The sequence below is a fragment of the Rattus norvegicus genome, chromosome 4 (genome assembly GCF_021556685.1).
Source record: "Rattus norvegicus strain SHRSP/BbbUtx chromosome 4, alternate assembly SHRSP_T2T, whole genome shotgun sequence".
Classification (NCBI taxonomy): Eukaryota; Metazoa; Chordata; class Mammalia; order Rodentia; family Muridae; genus Rattus; species Rattus norvegicus.
Window position 1 is genome coordinate 83,478,687 of NC_141537.1, and position 17,462 is coordinate 83,496,148.

Genomic DNA, 17,462 nt, shown 5'->3' on the forward strand with positions numbered 1-17,462 from the left:
CTAAAGGCATATGTAATACATAAACACAATGCTAATATTGGTTTTAGAATAGTTAGAAAATCATCTACATAATGTCCCTTATGTGTGGGCGGCTCTTCGTGTCAATAAAAAGGAAGCAAAACCAGCAGCAACAGGTGTGTTAACCACAGAGTCACGTAGGCCACACTTTCCTGGCATTGGAATCACTGGTAAAGGTAATTTTGACCAGACTCAATTTTTGCCCAGTGAACACAGAACTGAAGGTCTCCCTCTGGCTTTCCCAGTCTCCGAGTTCGTAGGAGGATTGAGATGGTGTGCTTTGCCTTGGAATCTTGCTGGGAAGTTGGGGCAGTAGCACCCCATCAGCTACCATTGGATAGGCAGGCTTTAGCCTCCAACATCATTACGGCCTTCTTTAATATGCACCAAGGAAAGCACACTAGGAACCCAAATCAGGAGAACCAATAAACTGGAAACAGGACCCATGTTCACTGCATTCGTGTGTGACTCGTTCAGTTTAGAGAATGACAATAGAACTCTTCCTGTGATTGTCTTCCTCCTGCATTTAAAAAAGAAGAAAGAGATTTTCATGGGCTTCTGTTTTCCTTTAACCCTTCAGATTTATGAGGAATCCAAGATGAACTTGGAGCAGGAGAGGCCGTTTGTCTGCAGTGCCCCAGGCTGCTCTCAGGTGAGTGTGCGGATGGACCCTCCATGCTCCAGCTCTTAGGAAATGCTTCTCCCTTCCCCTCAAAGGTACTTCCCATTGGGCCACCATACCACTGGGTCCTCTTTCCTCACTGAAATGCTTACAGGCTCTCCCAAATCGTTGACATCACGATTCTCATCTTCACTACTGTTAGATCACACTTTAGAGTTTGAAGTACTTCCCCTTCACCCTGAAACACAGTGGTATTGACGTTCCTCTGAGTAATTCCTCCGGAAGCCAGCCAGACACATCCTGCCCACTGTTTCCTCTGGGCTATCATTTGGAAAGGGGAAGGTGGTGTGTACTTCACAACGGCAAGCTGCTTGCATTGCATACTGGGTGCATTTTAGATGTCTCATAGTCATGGGTTGGGTTCTCACTCCTTTCTGAGAAGAAGTATACCCCTATGTCTATTCTTGAACCACAGTTCTTGTACATAAAAGTTTTTTTTCTTTTTTCTTTTTTTTTTTTTTTGGTTCTTTTTTTTTTTTTTTCGGAGCTGGGGACCGAACCCAGGGCCTTGCGCTTCCTAGGCAAGCGCTCTACCACTGAGCTAAATCCCCAGCCCCGTACATAGAAGTTTTAAGAGGAGTGGATATCTTGGATTGAAGGATAGAATCTCAGAGTCTCTTCTTAATTTCTTAGGATAGAATCTCAGAGTCTCTTCTTAATTTCTTAGAAGGATAGAATCTCAGAGTCTCTTCTTAATTTCTTAATATAGAGCATGAACCTAGCATTCAGTTAATGCTCACTCTTGTAGCCACCACTGCTGCTGCCAAGTCCGTCATATTAGCATCCATGTCTATTACGTGGAAATTACAGTTTTGTGTTTACAGTAGCTGATGGGGTGATACTGCCCCAACTTCCTACCAAGATTCCAAGGCAAAGCACACCACCTCAATCCTCCTATGAACTCAGAGACTGGGAAAGCCAGAGGGAGACCTTCAATTCTGCGTTCACTGGGCAATGCCCACCCCCATTAGTTTGTGTGGCAGGGTTGGCAGTCTGATGTGGGGCGGTGTCTAGGGGTCAGGGGTAAGTCAGATGAGCATCCTCCTTCTAGTTTCCCAGAGTTTGTGGAGGAGTCTGGGAGAATGTGAAGAGGGGGTTTTGGACAAACACAGTCCCAGAAACACAAAACATTGTTGCTGGTGTCAGCTGCTATGAGCAGGCAGAGTGTGGAATTTTCATCAGAGGATTTTGTGCCAGTGTGTTTCTTTCTAACTTGTAAATAAGAAAGCTAGCAGAGAAAAAAATATTTTGGAGCAAACAGGTTTTGAAAGCCAGTGTGAAGCAGCAAATACTAGGGGAATCTGGATAGGTTGATAGGTAACTGGGAAAATCCCGGCAGATAGGGGCTTACCATGGTAAATGCAGAATATCTCCTTACTAAGTTAAAACCTGGTCCCTGACTAAAACGAAACGCCCTTCGGTTTTTTCAGAGAGAAGCTTTCTTGCCCAAAGGAACCCAGATGATTGGACGGATTTGCTTTGCTTGGCTGTGGCAATAGATACTAAGTTTCACTTATCACAAGGCACCTATGCCCTTTCTCAGCACTTACCTGTGTGTCTAGGCATTCTAGCAGTCCCATGAAAGCCACACTGCTCTAAACACACATACCTGGTCTGGGCATGAGGTCTGTAATCATCTGATGAAATCACTGGCTACCTAGTTGATTGTACTTTTTTTCTTCAGAAAGAAACAACGGACCACAATGGGGAGCTGACTTTACTTGTGTGGGGGAGAATAAAAGGTTTCTCTATGGAATAGCACCCCCAGAGAGTCAGCAAAATAAGAGGAGGGGTCAGGCTAGGTTGGGGTTCCGGCTATGTCCAGTGTTGGAATGCCAGCAGAGAAGAGTGTCTAGACCTATGTGAGATTCACATCAGTCAGAGAGGAGAGAGATATCTGCACATACGTATTGAGCATACACTGTCCCAGGCTTAGCATCAGCAACATCTAAGGCCAAGGAGCTCTCTGATGTGGGTAGTATCTTGTGTATTATAGAATGCTTCGGTAACATTCCTGTCTTAATCTATCAGACAGCCAATAGCACACAGCACCTGTGACAACCAAAACATCCTCAGAGGTAGCCAGATGTCCTCTAGAATCAAAATTGCTCCTGGTTGACAATTCCTGTGGGTTTATTTGGGTTATAGACTTGACTATTTTTTTTGTACTCCTTTGTTCTGGATCCCCAGCTTCTACCTGATACTCTCTCCCTCTGTTCTATGCATCACTCTATGCTGTATCTCCCTCCCTGTAGTCAGGCAAGATATAAACAGGCCAATGCCACAGTCACGTAGTCACTGGTGTCCTATGCTGTTGGAGCTGGGATAGTTAGAGGGTGGAGCAATGGCTGTTGGATTTGGCAGCTAGGTGCTCGCAGGAGACATGGGAGAAAGCAGAGGGTGGAGGCCTAACTGAAAGGGATTAATGAGTGAGTGGGTGGCGGGTGGCAAGAGAGCTGGAGTGGTGGCACAGAGGAGCCTTTCAGGAGCAGGAGGCAGTGCCGGGAAGCAGAGTGATCCAGTGGCAGCCTGCGAGGGAGGCAGCCGAAGGACAGCCAGGGTGAATTTAGTCAAGATCGAGACACCAGTGAGAAAGGCAGCAGAGAGCCAGATTGCTTGAAGGGATAGTGCTGAGAAGATGGAAAGCATCCTGCGGGGCAGTGGGCACCTCAGCTTACTCGAGCCTACAGGGGATAGAGGGAGACTCTGCCAAGTCACATGCCAAGCCTTAGGGTATTGAGCGTAGTTGACTTTTGTGTTTAAGTATGTATTATGTGTGGCACTGGGGATTTGAACCCAGGTACTCAGGTATCCTAGGAAATACTGTGTCACTGACTGTGGCCTTCCCTCCAGTTCTTGACTAGGCCCCATTTTGAATGACCTTGGATATTTGGTTGAAGGAGCAAGCCAAGATGTTGCTTTAATGAGGACAAGTGGACCATGGAAACTGTTGGATACCCGTGAGAAATTAAGATTCATGCAATGTCTCCATTTTAAGGGGACAATTCCAAGACACGCCCACCCACCCCTAGCTTTGGCTGTGATGACGTATCTATAAGTCAGCATGTCCTTTATGTGGAAGTGTTTCCTTTTTTCTTGAGAAATTGTTACAAAACTATGCTCACAGTTGAACGAAGATGTAGACATCAGCTGGTCGTCCCCAGTGTCATCTCTAGCGGAATAGTAGTAACTCATAGTTGAATCAGCTGGTGCAATTTTATGTGTGATCATATGTGTGATATATGTCATATATGACACAGTCACATAGACTGTGTCCCAGCATTTGCCCTAGTGTCTGGGAACATGCAAGGAAAAGATTAGGGCATCTTGAAGGTGAATGAGCCGGAGTGTTAATGCTTGGAGAAGGTGATGGACAGCCTCCTCTGCTCTCCTTTCTTTTCTTGGAGAGAAACTTTCCCCTGTTGGGGATGGCCTCTAGCATCTGGAAGGTCTTTCCAGACCTGATCTGTGAACATGAACTCTGTCTCCAATGACACGAGGACCATGCATGCTATGCTCGCCGATCTCTTAGAGCCTGGTCTTCCCACTCTTCCCTCATCCTCTGGGTGGATTGTTATTTTCACCTCTCATGTCGTTTTATACTACGTATTCATCTCATTTATTTAAGGTTTAGGATTATTGGTCTTATTCAAAATGCAACTTTAACTACTATGAAGTGTTATAGCTATGTAGCTATACTCCCAGAACTCAGGAGGCTAAGCAAGGGGGTTCTGAGTTTCTGGCTAGCCTGGGCTAGGTAGTTAGATAGTGAGCCTTTGGGTAGCAACAACGAACAAAAGGTAGAAAAACCCGATTAAATATGTCATCCTGGTTATTGTGGTCTATTATAGGCAGGAGAGCACGCTCAGTGGTCAGGAGAAGGTAATGATGTCACGAAGGACCCAAGTGGGGGTCCTCGTACCTGTTTTAGTTGGCACACGACCACTTGTAAATAAAAGGGTATCTGACGTCCTCTTCTGGCATCTGTGGGCACCTGCACTCACATGCTGCACATACTTCTGTCACACAATACACATACACACATAGACACACACTCACACTCACATACACCGAGTTAAAAAGAAATCTTTAGCAAGCATTATTTAAAAAAACAGCTTATTAAAGCTGAAGAGATATTTCAGGGGTTGGGGCATTGACTAAGAGGCCTGGGTCAGTTTCTAGCACCCATGAGAGCTAAGAACCATCTGTAGCTCCAGTTCTGGGAGCTCAGATGTCCTCTGGTCTCTATGGATCCTAGGCACACACATGCCACACAGACATTCGTGCAGGCAAAACACTTACGCACACAGAATAGAATAAGTTTTTAGAGTGGTTTATTAGTACTAAATGAAATATAGTACCATATTACTTATATTACATTAACTTTTCTCTCTAACTCATTTGTACTATCGTTAAATATTTGGTGTTAAGAAAGTCAAGAGAATAAATGATACAGAAACAAGGAAACCTGAAGTTGTATGATGCAAACCTCTGGGTAACTAGAAGTCGGTATAAGTGCCAGTGTTTGCAAACTCTCCAGTATATACTGTAAGCATCAAGAAGATAACGACTTTCAGAACTTTACATAGGCCTCCGCCTAGTGGTGCTCCATTTGATCGCAAATCCATTCTCTATGCAAAAAGAAATAGCAAAAGACTTTAACTATGGTATACAAGGTAGTAGAGATTCGTATTGACCATCCTGAGTTCTAGAAGTTTCTTTTCAGGTTATCAAAGACTCAGAAATGTTCATCAGAACACAGTTTCCCTATGTGTAATATGTGACTTTAGTAATGGAGGCTCAGTTCACTGTGCTCAGTGAATGTGTAATGGAGCTATGTTCAGTTCAGTCATCACAAGCATCCCAATCTGAGCCAGGTCAGGCAAGAGTCTGTTCAGCAGCAGATCGCAGACAAACCTCCAAGCTCATCGAAGTTACCAAAGGCTACATTTCTAGGGTAGAATTTTAGGAAACGCTTTTTTTCTCCTTTAGAATTCAACATAACCCTCGAGAGATTCCCGGTGGTTGCAGGGTCACTATTTCTGGTGTGAGTGACCTAGCTATACCATGAATTCAGCAAGGGAAGTGACAGGTTTTACAACAACAAGCAGACACTTGCCTCTGGGTGGCAGGGTCGTTTTTGTGTATGATACAGTGGACAGAGTCACCACATGGCTTCACTCAACACAAGAGAGCCAGAAATGGCCAAAAATAATTGGAAGCAACATTTTGACAACCTTAACATCATACCCTGAAATTTTCAGATAAATACAGACTGACTACAGTATGCAGAGTACAGAATGCCCCAAATCATTTGTCATGGTACTGTGAAATCATATGTATAATTAAAATAAAGCAGATAATATGGGGACTAGGCTTTCATAAACAGAAACATACCGTAAAGACATCATGCCGCACGTTCGTAGATATATTTAAAAAACTAAGCATGGCACGGAATTCTTTCCCAAAGTCTGACATAAATCAAAATTCTTTCAATGTCATGCGTTTCTCTTATTTTTGGTTAATCTGCAGATAATGTCTAGCATACTTATCGTGACTCTGACTTAATTTTATACAATTATGCACAGCAGTGACTGTTACAGAAGGTTCCACGTGGTTTTGCATGTTCCCAGTGATGCCCAGATCTCCATCTGTTGGGTTGGGTTTTATACTCTCTGCTACCATGTCGGGACCATGAGGAGGGTTCTTCAATGCTGCTGTCTTTCCTTAAGAGACAGGAAGACAAGAGGCAAGCACCAGGCCACAGTGTGTCTTTGGAACGTGTGTTATTTTAGTGCCTTCGACGGGGCCTTGTGCATTTTCTGTTTCATTATTTAGCAAAAGATAAGACAGAGTTCAAAGTCTTTGAACTTGAAAAGCTCTCTCCCCGAAACCCCCACCCCCAACAACCAGATGGAAACCTCTAGTCCTCAAGAAACACGGATTCTGTGAATGCTGGGTCAGTCCGGGCTTACGCAAGAAGCAGAGGACTTTGGGAAACTTCTAGGGGAAGGTATGAAGAACTATGGGATGACTAGAAGCAGAGAGAGAATTTACCACTAGCCCTTTGCCACACAGGCAAGCCTTTTGGCAAACACATGAACATGATAATATACATATTTGTGAATAGTTGGGAGGGATCCCCTCCCCGACGCAGCATGAGACTGTAAATCAGCATGGGACTTTATTTACTCATGTGATAACCTTTTTTTTTTTCCCGAACTGATTTTTTTTTTTTTTTGGATTGTCTCTCTTGTTTACGATGCCGAATGTCTTGTCCTCTTTGATGTTAAGTGTGTATTCCAAACTGAGTGTCTCCTGTTCCTCTCTCTATTTACTTGACAGCGTTTCCCAACAGAGGACCATCTGATGATTCATAGGCACAAGCATGAGATGACTTTGAAGTTTCCTTCGATAAAAACAGACAACATGCTATCAGGTAAGAGAGCATCAGGCAGGGAAGGTTTGGAACATCACGACTCCGAATCTTCCTGCCTCTACTGCCTTGGTGCTGAGATTATAGGCATGGCCTGCCGAACCCGATGTAACTTCTCATTTTTACATGTTGCATTAAACTTGGCTCCATGTTATTTTCAAAGTTATACCTTAGCCGCACAGGTAACAGTGTGCCCCGAGCCTCCGCAATGCACTGTTCTGTGGTTACATGGATTAATGGTTTTCCTGCCTTCCCGGATATCGGGTAGGCTTCCAAGTGAACACATGGCTAAAATCAAGGCTCAGTTGTGATATAGCAATTAATTACAAGTTGATATTTAAATCAAATTAATTATTAATTAAATCAAATTAATGTTGTAGGGGGCCAGTGCCCTGCAACCTTAGCGGAAGGAGCACAGAAGATGCTCAGGGAAGGCTACCTTAAGTGGGCGATTAAATGAGATTATGCATAGAAGCAGGCTCAGTGAATGGGAGAAGAATGACCCATTTTAGTCCATCAACTAATTCCCACTTCTTCCTGTCTTAAAGAGGAATTAGAAAGACAAGGGTAGAGGGATGAGGAACTTGAAAGCTAATCTGAGCTCTGTCTCGGCCGTATGATCTTGAACAAATATTTGAACCTTTCCGGGTCTCAGTTTCTCCCTCCATGCAATGGAAATTATTATACCTCTATAGCATATTTCACTAACTAAATATGAGGGGCCAAAGGGAGGAGGTCTGAGTGCTTTATCGACCCAAGCAAGATGATCAGGTCATTGCCTTCTCACATGAACTATTTGACTCATACTCCTATCTCCCTGACATTCAGGAGAAGATGACACCCCTATGTCCGAACTGTAATAGACATCAGAAGAGACACCCACAGGTCATATGACCTAGTACTTTTATTGTATTTAAAACTTATAGGATTTTTTTGGCCATTATTACTAAATCTTATGTAAATGCCTGTGCATTACCATGAAGCATGCAAGAAATTAGAGCAACTATCCTGGAATCACCAAACAGGGTGGTGCTGATGGCCCCTGATCATCAGTGCTTCAGCTGGTAGACTGGGCCACCACCCTCTGAGTCAGGCTGGGCCAGGTTAGACATGTGAACATTGGAGCCATCACAGACTCACAGGGCACTAGAGAGGTCTAATCATGGGGCCAATGCTCTGAGCTCAGGAGATCAGTTCAACCGGGACCTCTGCCCTTTTCTCTGTCACTGCCCTCCTCCAGCCTTTCTGCCCTTGTCTCCTTTTTTGAGTAAATGCACTACTATTTCAGAGACTGCTTTGTCTTTGTGTCAGTTCAAAGAGGTGCGGGAAGCCCCACGTGGAGGCGACGAGAAGCCTAGGTTACATTGGATGCCCTGTCTTAGGTCCCTTCCAGGTCTGTCAGGGTGCAGACTGTCCACCTTTTGTGTTTCAGAAGTGACCATGAGTGCACAAGCAGCCAATATTTAAACCCAATTCCCAATATTTAAACCTGTGAGCCTTTAATTCCCAAACTGGATCCCTACAATAGGTTGCCTCGTGGAGCAGGAGGGATACTCCAGAGAGGCGAGTGTGGAGTGTAGGATCTGGGGCTCCAGTAGCAAGCAGCAGTGTAGGCAGTGTCTTCCAGGCAGGCTAGCCAGGCTCTACAAAGAGTCTCATCTGAACATCTGTACAGCAGCAGCCAGAAACCTGTGACCGCACGAACAAGAGGTGAGGCCCTTCGGTCTGTACTGCCTAAAACAGGTTTCTGATTCATGTCCTGCAGCCTGCCCATTGTTTCTCCTGGACCTTTGTTAGTTTCTAGTCCTTAGTGCAAATCCTGAGCAGGGCCAGGTGAAAGGCAATCGAGAGTGTATAAACCAATTTTATTATGTGGAACTTATGAAAAAATGAAGAGAGCACGCGAAGAAGACACAGGGCTAAGGCAGTGGGGTATCTTATCTACTTCTCCTGTTTGTGCTGAAGTTAATATGAAATGACTTCATATTCCAGGGAAGTGTTCGATGTCAAAGCTTGCTGCTCACTTCATATACTCAGAATTCCTCGGGGCTTTCTAGAACAGAAAGCTGTCCAATCCAGATACAATGTTTTCCTATCTAGAGAGTTAATGTTGGCTGTGTGTTGCATTCCAGGGCTGTCCACACTGAATTGAATTAGCTCTTCTGCTGGACATTTGGACTTCACTGTTTTTGTTCCAAGAAGTGACTAAATTGTATGCTTATCAAAAATGTAGATTTTTATGATTAAGGCTTTAACATATTGATGATCATAAATTTGAATTGAGATTTTGCACATCTGTATCTTGATTTGTTTCAATTCATTAAAACTTTATTTGCCACTAAAATTTGTTCAGGTCAGTATTATTTGTCTTAAGTCTATTTCCTGTCCCATCATCATGATATAAACCAAATAGTAAATGAACATTAAGCAAAGCTCTCCAAATTCTTCTTGATCCATTTTTCAAACAAAATTTAATTGCAAAAGATTTTGCATTCCAGATGATGTGAGACCTGTCATATCATTTGAAGAGGAATCATGTTAGCTATGCATCTGTGTGACTAGTGTCAGGACGACTTGTTAGAGTCCATTTATAGCATCACTACATTCTTTACAGATTTTACAGTTAAAGAAGGTGGTGCAATGTCATGGCTACGCACTTCAGAATAGTTTCCAGAGCTGGGTTCATAGCTGGGTGCCAGAATGCTAAGTGCCTAGTGTGTCTAAAGCCCCAGCTATGTTTGAGTAGAGTACACTATTCAAAACTTGCTGTCACTGATCCTTGCCTTGTCACAGAGAGTGAGTGCAGGTGACAGGTATTAAATGAGTCTATTCTTCTGGATAGAGCGTGAACATAGACTCCTCACTCTAAATAAATAGACATGAGTTGGGTAGGGTGCTGGGTTAGGAGGGCAAAAACCCATACATATAGCCACTCCTGCAATACATTTAAAAGTGTATCCTATATGGTACACTTTTAAAATCTACTGGTGGTGGTGGTCGCTTTCAGTTGTCCTTGCTCCAATGACATGTAACCTCATGGCAAGGAAAGTTTTAATATAGAGGGTTTCTAAAAGTACTTTGTTTCTCTCTCTCTCTCTCTCTCTCTCTCTCTCTCTCTCTCTCTCTCTCTCTCCATATATATACGGAGGTCAGAAGAAGTCACTGCATCCCATAGAACTAGAGGAACAGATGGTTGTGAATTGCTGTGTGGGTGTCTGGAACTGAACCCTGGACTCCCACAACAGCATCAAGTGCTCTTAACTGCTCAGCCACCTCTTCAGTCCCAAGATACAAAAGGAGTTAAATATACTTTGAGGAGAGAATCTGTAAAATGTAATTTCCTTTCACATTGAAATAAAATTATAGGTTGTTGTGTACACAGATTCATTCCACATGAAAATCCCAGTCAAATTCCAGCAGAGATGAGGAGGACGGCATGAGGCTATTTTAATTGGACATTAGGCAGTAGAGAAGTCTCATCTGATCTGTCAGGCATCTGCAGCATGATATTATTTTTATATGGTTCCAAGGTTCTATATATGGAAAATCCAACAAAAACTAGAATGGGGATTAAAGTGCAGAGTACTACATTATTTATAGCGCACGCACGCACACACACACACACACACACACACACACACACACACACAGAAAGTGAGAGAGAGAGAGAGAGAGAGAGAGAGAGAGAGAGAGAGAGAGAGAGAGAGAGGAGAGAAAATGAATTAGTTTAATTGGGATTGGAGGAAGAATAAAAATCTTCTGGAGTGCATGTCCCCGCATAACTTTCTGTCATAAATCTCAGGGCTGATAAGTTCAATGTTTCCTGTGGAGACAGTGGGGTAGGGCTACCCTCCTAGGTAGGCCTTCATAAGCATACATGTGTATAGTATGGTAGATTTTGGTACATACATGTGTGGAAGATAAAGTTAGTGAGTGTCATGAATCTCACCAAAAGGTTAAACCTACCCCTTGAGTGGGAAGCCTGAGAGAGATACACATGGGAAAAAGGCTTTCAAATGCCTAGCAACCCCATGACTAGACATTGTCACACCATTAATAAAGTTAAGACAGGCACAGCCCAGATATGAGGAGAAAATACAAGCAGCCCATCTCTACCACCTCCTCATTCATTCAACATCTATTGAGTGTTTATCAAGATTTTACAGTGCCCATGGTAGACATCCAGCACATGGTGCTTACCACTCTCAAGTGGGCTATGGAGGAAAAGAGCTGGTACTCAACCACTAAACAGCCTACATAAGTGAGGAAGGAAAGATCACTTAGTGACAAGTGCCGTGAAGTTTGGCAATGTGACAGTAGGCCACCTGAGGGTGGGTGACCACAACAAGCCTTAGTCTTTGTGTCAAGATCTGATGACTAATGGTATGTGCTAACAAGTCCTTTCTCCTGACTTTAAAATATGGTGGTAATGTGTGAGGCAAGTTTCATGTTTGTAAGCCCATTTCTGGGGATGTAAAGTAACAGGACAGATGTGGCACAGCCAGCTGTATGTGGAGTGGAGACAAAGAGAAGCCAAAACTGACTTCCTCCTCTTATCTTCCTTCCCTGATTCTCTGCACTCCTCTTGTGGTGTAAATGATGACATAGCCATTGGAGACTCAAGTGCATCTCTGTAGAGAGTCTAGAATCAGGGCCTATCGCTTAAATTTAGACTTGGTAACTAATTCTCATTGTAAAGAAAGAATGTGATTTAATGAAATGCAGGATTTGTCTGCAAAAAGTTGATCAAGTTTATCCAAAGAGCCCCAAATCATTGCTCAGGGCTCTTTGAAGAAAACTCTACTCAATAATTCATGGACATTTTCATGAATTTGCCAAAGAGAAGATGCCATTTCACTTCAAGTCACCTTTAAAATAAGCTGTGATTTAAAAAAAGTGACACAGCGGAGTCACAAATCAAACACCTGCAAATACACAACAAAGTAATTTGCTAGTAATTTCTCAGAGCGAATTGAAGTTTTATGGCATACAAGCTGGCAAGCATGACCTATGCCAGAAGAGAGCCCAATAGTGATAGCTACCATATTGCCCAGCCCTATGTGTGGCCCATATTGCCACTGTGCCTTATGTGTGTAAACATTGTGTTCTTTAATCCTCATGCCCTTTCCATATGATGAAATGGCCCAAATGAGTGGTTTTCAAAATCCGTTGTCATTTTCTTACTGCACATCCAGACCATGAGTTATGTGCTAAGTTCCGGTTCTACTCTAAGCTAAATTTTGTCAGTCTAAGGACTGCCTTTTCTTCTATGAGCAACTTAGCCCTGAGCCCTCCAGTGGCATACATAGTGAAAGCATAGGAGGAGATTTTAACGTATGAATGATTCAAGGTACACAGAGACGTGTTCGAAAGTCATATTGTCTCATTCTCTGTGGACAGGAGGAGACTGGTGCCTTTGGGCATTTGTGGGGGCTGTCAGTTTCTCATCCATGTTTCTAGCTGGCCAAGACATATAGACTTTTGAATCATTCACAGAAATGAATTGAGGCCTTGTTCTGTAGAATTTTATTGTTTTTTTTTTATAAGAAAAACTCACTCATGTTCTGTTTAACCTGGAAGTGGACCCCTTTGAACAAAACATATAGGAGAACTCATACAATTAAGGACAAGTGGGAATATAGGGCTTTAGCTTCCTCCATTTAGGGCACATTATGGTAATAAAATCACCTCCTATCTTTTATTCCCTCAACTGGCGATTTGTAGTGTAATGATGTAAATAACCCTTGTGTCACCTCAGTACCTCAAAGCAAAGTGGACTTATGGCCCAATTGTTTTTGAGCACTTGGGATCCATGGTTGGTAGTGAATCTGTCTGGAAGATGTACTTGTTTAGGTTAAGTCGACTTTGAAGCCTTTTAAAACTAATAAGCATAGGCTGCAGGAGATGCTCTCACCAACAGAATTTTCCATAGACTCATAGGCACTGGCAAGGCCATCTGGTCTACCAGTTCTTCATGTTGCCAGTAACTGAATCAAGAGTGTGATGAGGTTTCACTCTGCAAAGAATCACCTCAGCCAGAATGATTTTTTTCTTGTATGCCACGAATATTGTCTAAAATCAGATACACCCTGGCTTGCTTTGTAATGGCACTGTCCTTGGGGAAAGAGACAAGACAGCAATGTCATTGTTGACGATAGGGTGTCCTGCTCCTGTGTAGTCCACGAAGGAGGCACATCAATTGCCAGAAAGAAGTCTTGTTGAACTCCATACAATTCTCTAGATGTTCCTGGCCATTCCTTCTATAAGAATATGAATCTGAAAGTTCATTTAATGTGAACTCTTCCAAGTATATCTTTATTAAAAGGCAGATAGGAGCTAAGTTTAAAAATTTTAATAAAGGCATTAATGAACATTCAAGAGAGAAATGTGATTATAAAAGTTAAAAACATATATAAAATTGCCTCACCTTTCAACTATATACTATACTAAAAGAGATATAATTTTAAAGTTTCTGCTACTGATTTGAGCCACCTTCTTTCTAAAATTTTATTTATTTTTATGTCCATAGATGTTTAGTTTACATGTATGTCTATACAGCATATATAGGCCTGGTGTACATGAACCAGCAGAGGGCCTCAGACGCCGGACATTGGATTCATTGATGATTGTGAGCCACCATGTGGGTCCTGGGAATTGAACCTGAATCCTCTGGAAGGTCACCTAGTACTTTCAACCTCTGAGCTATCTCTTCATGCCTGTAAGCCACTTTTTTGGGGAATTCTACCAAGCCACATTGTATTGTAAAAATAATTGTGATATATTTCTTTAAAAAAACTTGACTTTAATGGCCATAAATTCAAATTAGCTATAGAGACACATACCATTTATGTGTATATGTATGTACATCACATGTAGGTGCCGATGACTTCATATATTAGTGATCACTAACAAATGATCAATGATGCAAATGATGCAAAATTGCTTGACATCATCTAATCCTTCAGATAGGTCACAGGTGATAACATGGAAAGGTGTGAGTACCCAAGTCAAGGCGAAAGTGTCTCTCAGGGCCAACATTCTTCTTTCACACATCCCATGTCTTCTGTCCTCTGCACATCCTTCCTTCAGTTGATCATTTCTTTTGTTTTTAGTGGTTGAGGAAATAAAACAGACAGGTATGTGATTTATATACAACCCGGGAACAAAATGAGGTAGCAACTTTTATTGACTTGTGAATTTAGCTTTGTGTGTGCTGTCTAGGACCACCTTGGAGTGATCAAACTTGTTGGGAATGATACATAGCATGACTATAAACTGATAGGAGAGAAAGAGAGAGAGAGAGAGAGAGAGAGAGAGAGAGAGAGACAGACAGACAGACAGACAGACAGACAGACACAGACACAAACACAGAGACAGACAGACATAGACAGACAGAGAGACAGAGACAGAGAGACACAGAGACACAGAGTCAGAGATAGATAGAAACAGAGACAAGTAGAGCTAGAGAGGGAGAGAAAGACAGACAGGTAGACAGAGAGAGACAGAGAGATAGAGAGACGAAGACAGACAGACAGATGGAAAAATAGTGAGTGAAAAACTTTGCAGTGTGTGTATGTGCATGTGGAAGACAGAAGAAAACCCCAGGTATCATTCCTCAAGCACTAAAAATAAGTGGATATATTTTCCCTTTCCTTTTTCTTTTTCTCTTTCTCCCTTGAGTAATATAGTCTCTCATTTGTTTGGGACTAACCAAATCAGCTAGGCTAGCGGTCAGCAAGCCTCCAGCATCTACTTGTATTTTTCCTTTCCAGGATTGGGATTCCAAGCATGTACCACCATGCATGGCTTTTTTACGGGGTGCAGCAGATTGAATGTATGCCCTTGTGCTTTCAACGGAAGTACTTTACCAACAGATCGCTCTTTCCAGTTCCTTATGGAAACTTGAGAACTGCTTTTTAAAGCAATGGTGGGTGTGTACTTCCTTATCATCTGCCCTGCTGATAAAGCTGACAGAATTTACTCGTGTAACTGGTAGGTAAATTTCTAGATCTCGAGGCCAACTCCTTAGATTCCTTCCATGTAAGGTAAACAGCACAGTCTTTCTTAAGAAACATTCAACAAAGGATCTAGAGACTAGAACATGATAAACTGCAAAGAGAAAAAAGTTAATCCCCTTTGGTGTTAACATTTAAAAACTTAATTGAAGACATTGCATTGATGCAAGCAAGTTACACATATTCATACGATACTATATGACATGATATTTCAATGCATGTACCAACATGATGTGCATTGATCAGACCAAGGCAGTCGATCGACCCATTACACTGAACATTTATTCTTTCTTTGTGTAGAGGATATTCTAAAGCTGTCATGTGGTATTCAGTTATTCACAGCCACAGTTATCTTATGGTGCAGTAGATTAGATGCTATCGCTCTGGCCCAGTCATACACCCCTGAGACCTCCTCCCATCGCCCCCGTACCCAGTAATCATTCCTTACCCCTCTCTGCCCCACACTCCTCAGCCTGTGGTAGTGAGTCCTCTATTCTCTACCTACATAAAATTAAGTTTTTAAGCTCTCACAAATGCATGTAAATGTGTTTCTATTGTGCTGGTTTAGCTCAGCTCTTTCCAGATCTGTCCATGTTGTAGCAAACAGCAGGATTTTGTTAGGACAGTAAAAGAAGTGATCGACATTTTCTTCTCCTCTTTGCCTGGTGCTTTGAGGCTCCCTGGAACCCCGGGTGCTGTTTAAGCTGCAGGGGTTTTTGCAGCATCCATCTAGGTGATAAGAGTGGTCTTGGAAAGCATGGGTGAAGTGGTGAAGTGCAAGTTCAAAAGGTCAGAGGTTATCCTGTCTCTTATTTGGGTGTTCTTTGCTGAAGTGCCTAATGAAAGGCGAGCCTAAAGTCTTAAGTGCTCAGCTCAGTTCCTAAGAAAACCAGTTCCAGCACATCCTCAGGGTTGCTTGTCTCCACTGACTGAACGCACTGCAGTAGTCGCCAGAAAAGCACATCCAGGGTACAGGAGACACTGCAGCTATGGCTGCCTAATGTTCTGGATCTAAGTAAGGAGAGGATTATGCACACTTACTTTACAGCTATGGGTTTTACCCACTAAGTTTAAGGGATTCTGGGAGAGATAATTATTTGACTAAAGCATTCACAGCAGTGAAACCTTTCTGTCTGTCTGTCTGTTTGAAGCAGCTGAAAGGTTGGCCTATTCCCTCTTTGAGCATTCGTACATTTCCTGGCTTACTTCAACCTGGTAGGATAAGAGATCAAAGATTACTAAGAGGTCCTGTACTCAGTCCAACAAATGTTAAATGAAAGTGAGGTTGCATTCACTGGTTTCTGTTGTAACTGGAAAGAGTACCTCATTCAACGAGATGAATCAAAACTTTGGAACGGCATGTCTTGCATATTTCAAATGAGAACATGGGTATTTGGATATCATTCAGCAGAGAGAATCACACTTGGTAACAGCTCAAGCATCTCCCTCTGGGCCATCTCATTCAGAGAGGAGGGAAGCCACTGCCTTTGCTATGCATGAGCCTAGTTGTTCCCCGGGTTTTAAATGTATTGGTAAAGAGGCTCAGAAGATGGGCAGTGCCATGACCACTGCCACCTCCTTTGTGTGTAGGTATGCAGCAGTATCTGAAGATCCCTTGCTTAAGAGTAGAAGAAAAAAAATCTCTTAGCTTTGCTTGGAGCCTGTTCCCCTCTTCTATCACCTGTGATAATTGTCATGGGCCATCTCCCAACACCTCAAGCTTTAAGGATACTGCTGGTGTAACCTTAAACACTTAATCTCAGTTCGTTTTTCTGTTGAAACTAGTTTTTATAAGTCTACAAGGTGTGGTCTCATCTAAGCTGTTATTTACTGAAAGAGCTCCGTCTGCTCTTTTTTTTTGGGGGGGTATTTCTCTTGCTGATACCATATCTGACTGATACATGCACTTGACAATGGTCCTCAACCTCAACCCTTCATCTCCCAAAAGAAGCACGGGGAAAGCAAGACCTGGTAAAATGGTGAACTCCTGTGATGAGCAGGGGCAGCGTGTTTCCTCTGAAACATTCTTAGCGCCTGACAAAGAAGGGAGGCTTTAAGTGAAGGGCATTGTATAAAGGACATGCAGGATCCCAAGGATGACTGCACACCGAAAATTCGGGAACTGATAAAATGATTAATTACCAATAAAATTATACACTCAATTTACACGTCAGGTCTGGGACAAAAATTGGTTTCTTCATAAATAGGACAGGAGAAATAATGCTTGCCTGGCAGGGTTTTTGGAATATTGCTAAGATGTAAGGGAAGTGCTCTGCGTCATGCCCAGCAAGAGATGCCCGGTGGAGGGATC

The 17,462-nt window shown here is 42.7% G+C and overlaps 1 protein-coding gene across 4 annotated transcripts in view; it reads left to right on the forward strand.

The window, feature by feature from the left end:
- The window catches only part of Creb5 (cAMP responsive element binding protein 5), a 401,568-nt gene that overhangs the window by 86,875 nt on the left and 297,231 nt on the right, over nucleotides 1-17,462 (forward strand). For all 4 annotated transcript variants that reach the window (XM_087658727.1, NM_001446953.1, XM_087658729.1 and 1 more), the window contains 2 exon segments: nucleotides 599-670; nucleotides 7,046-7,139. In XM_087658727.1, coding sequence (XP_087514853.1) covers nucleotides 599-670; nucleotides 7,046-7,139 — 166 coding nt within the window.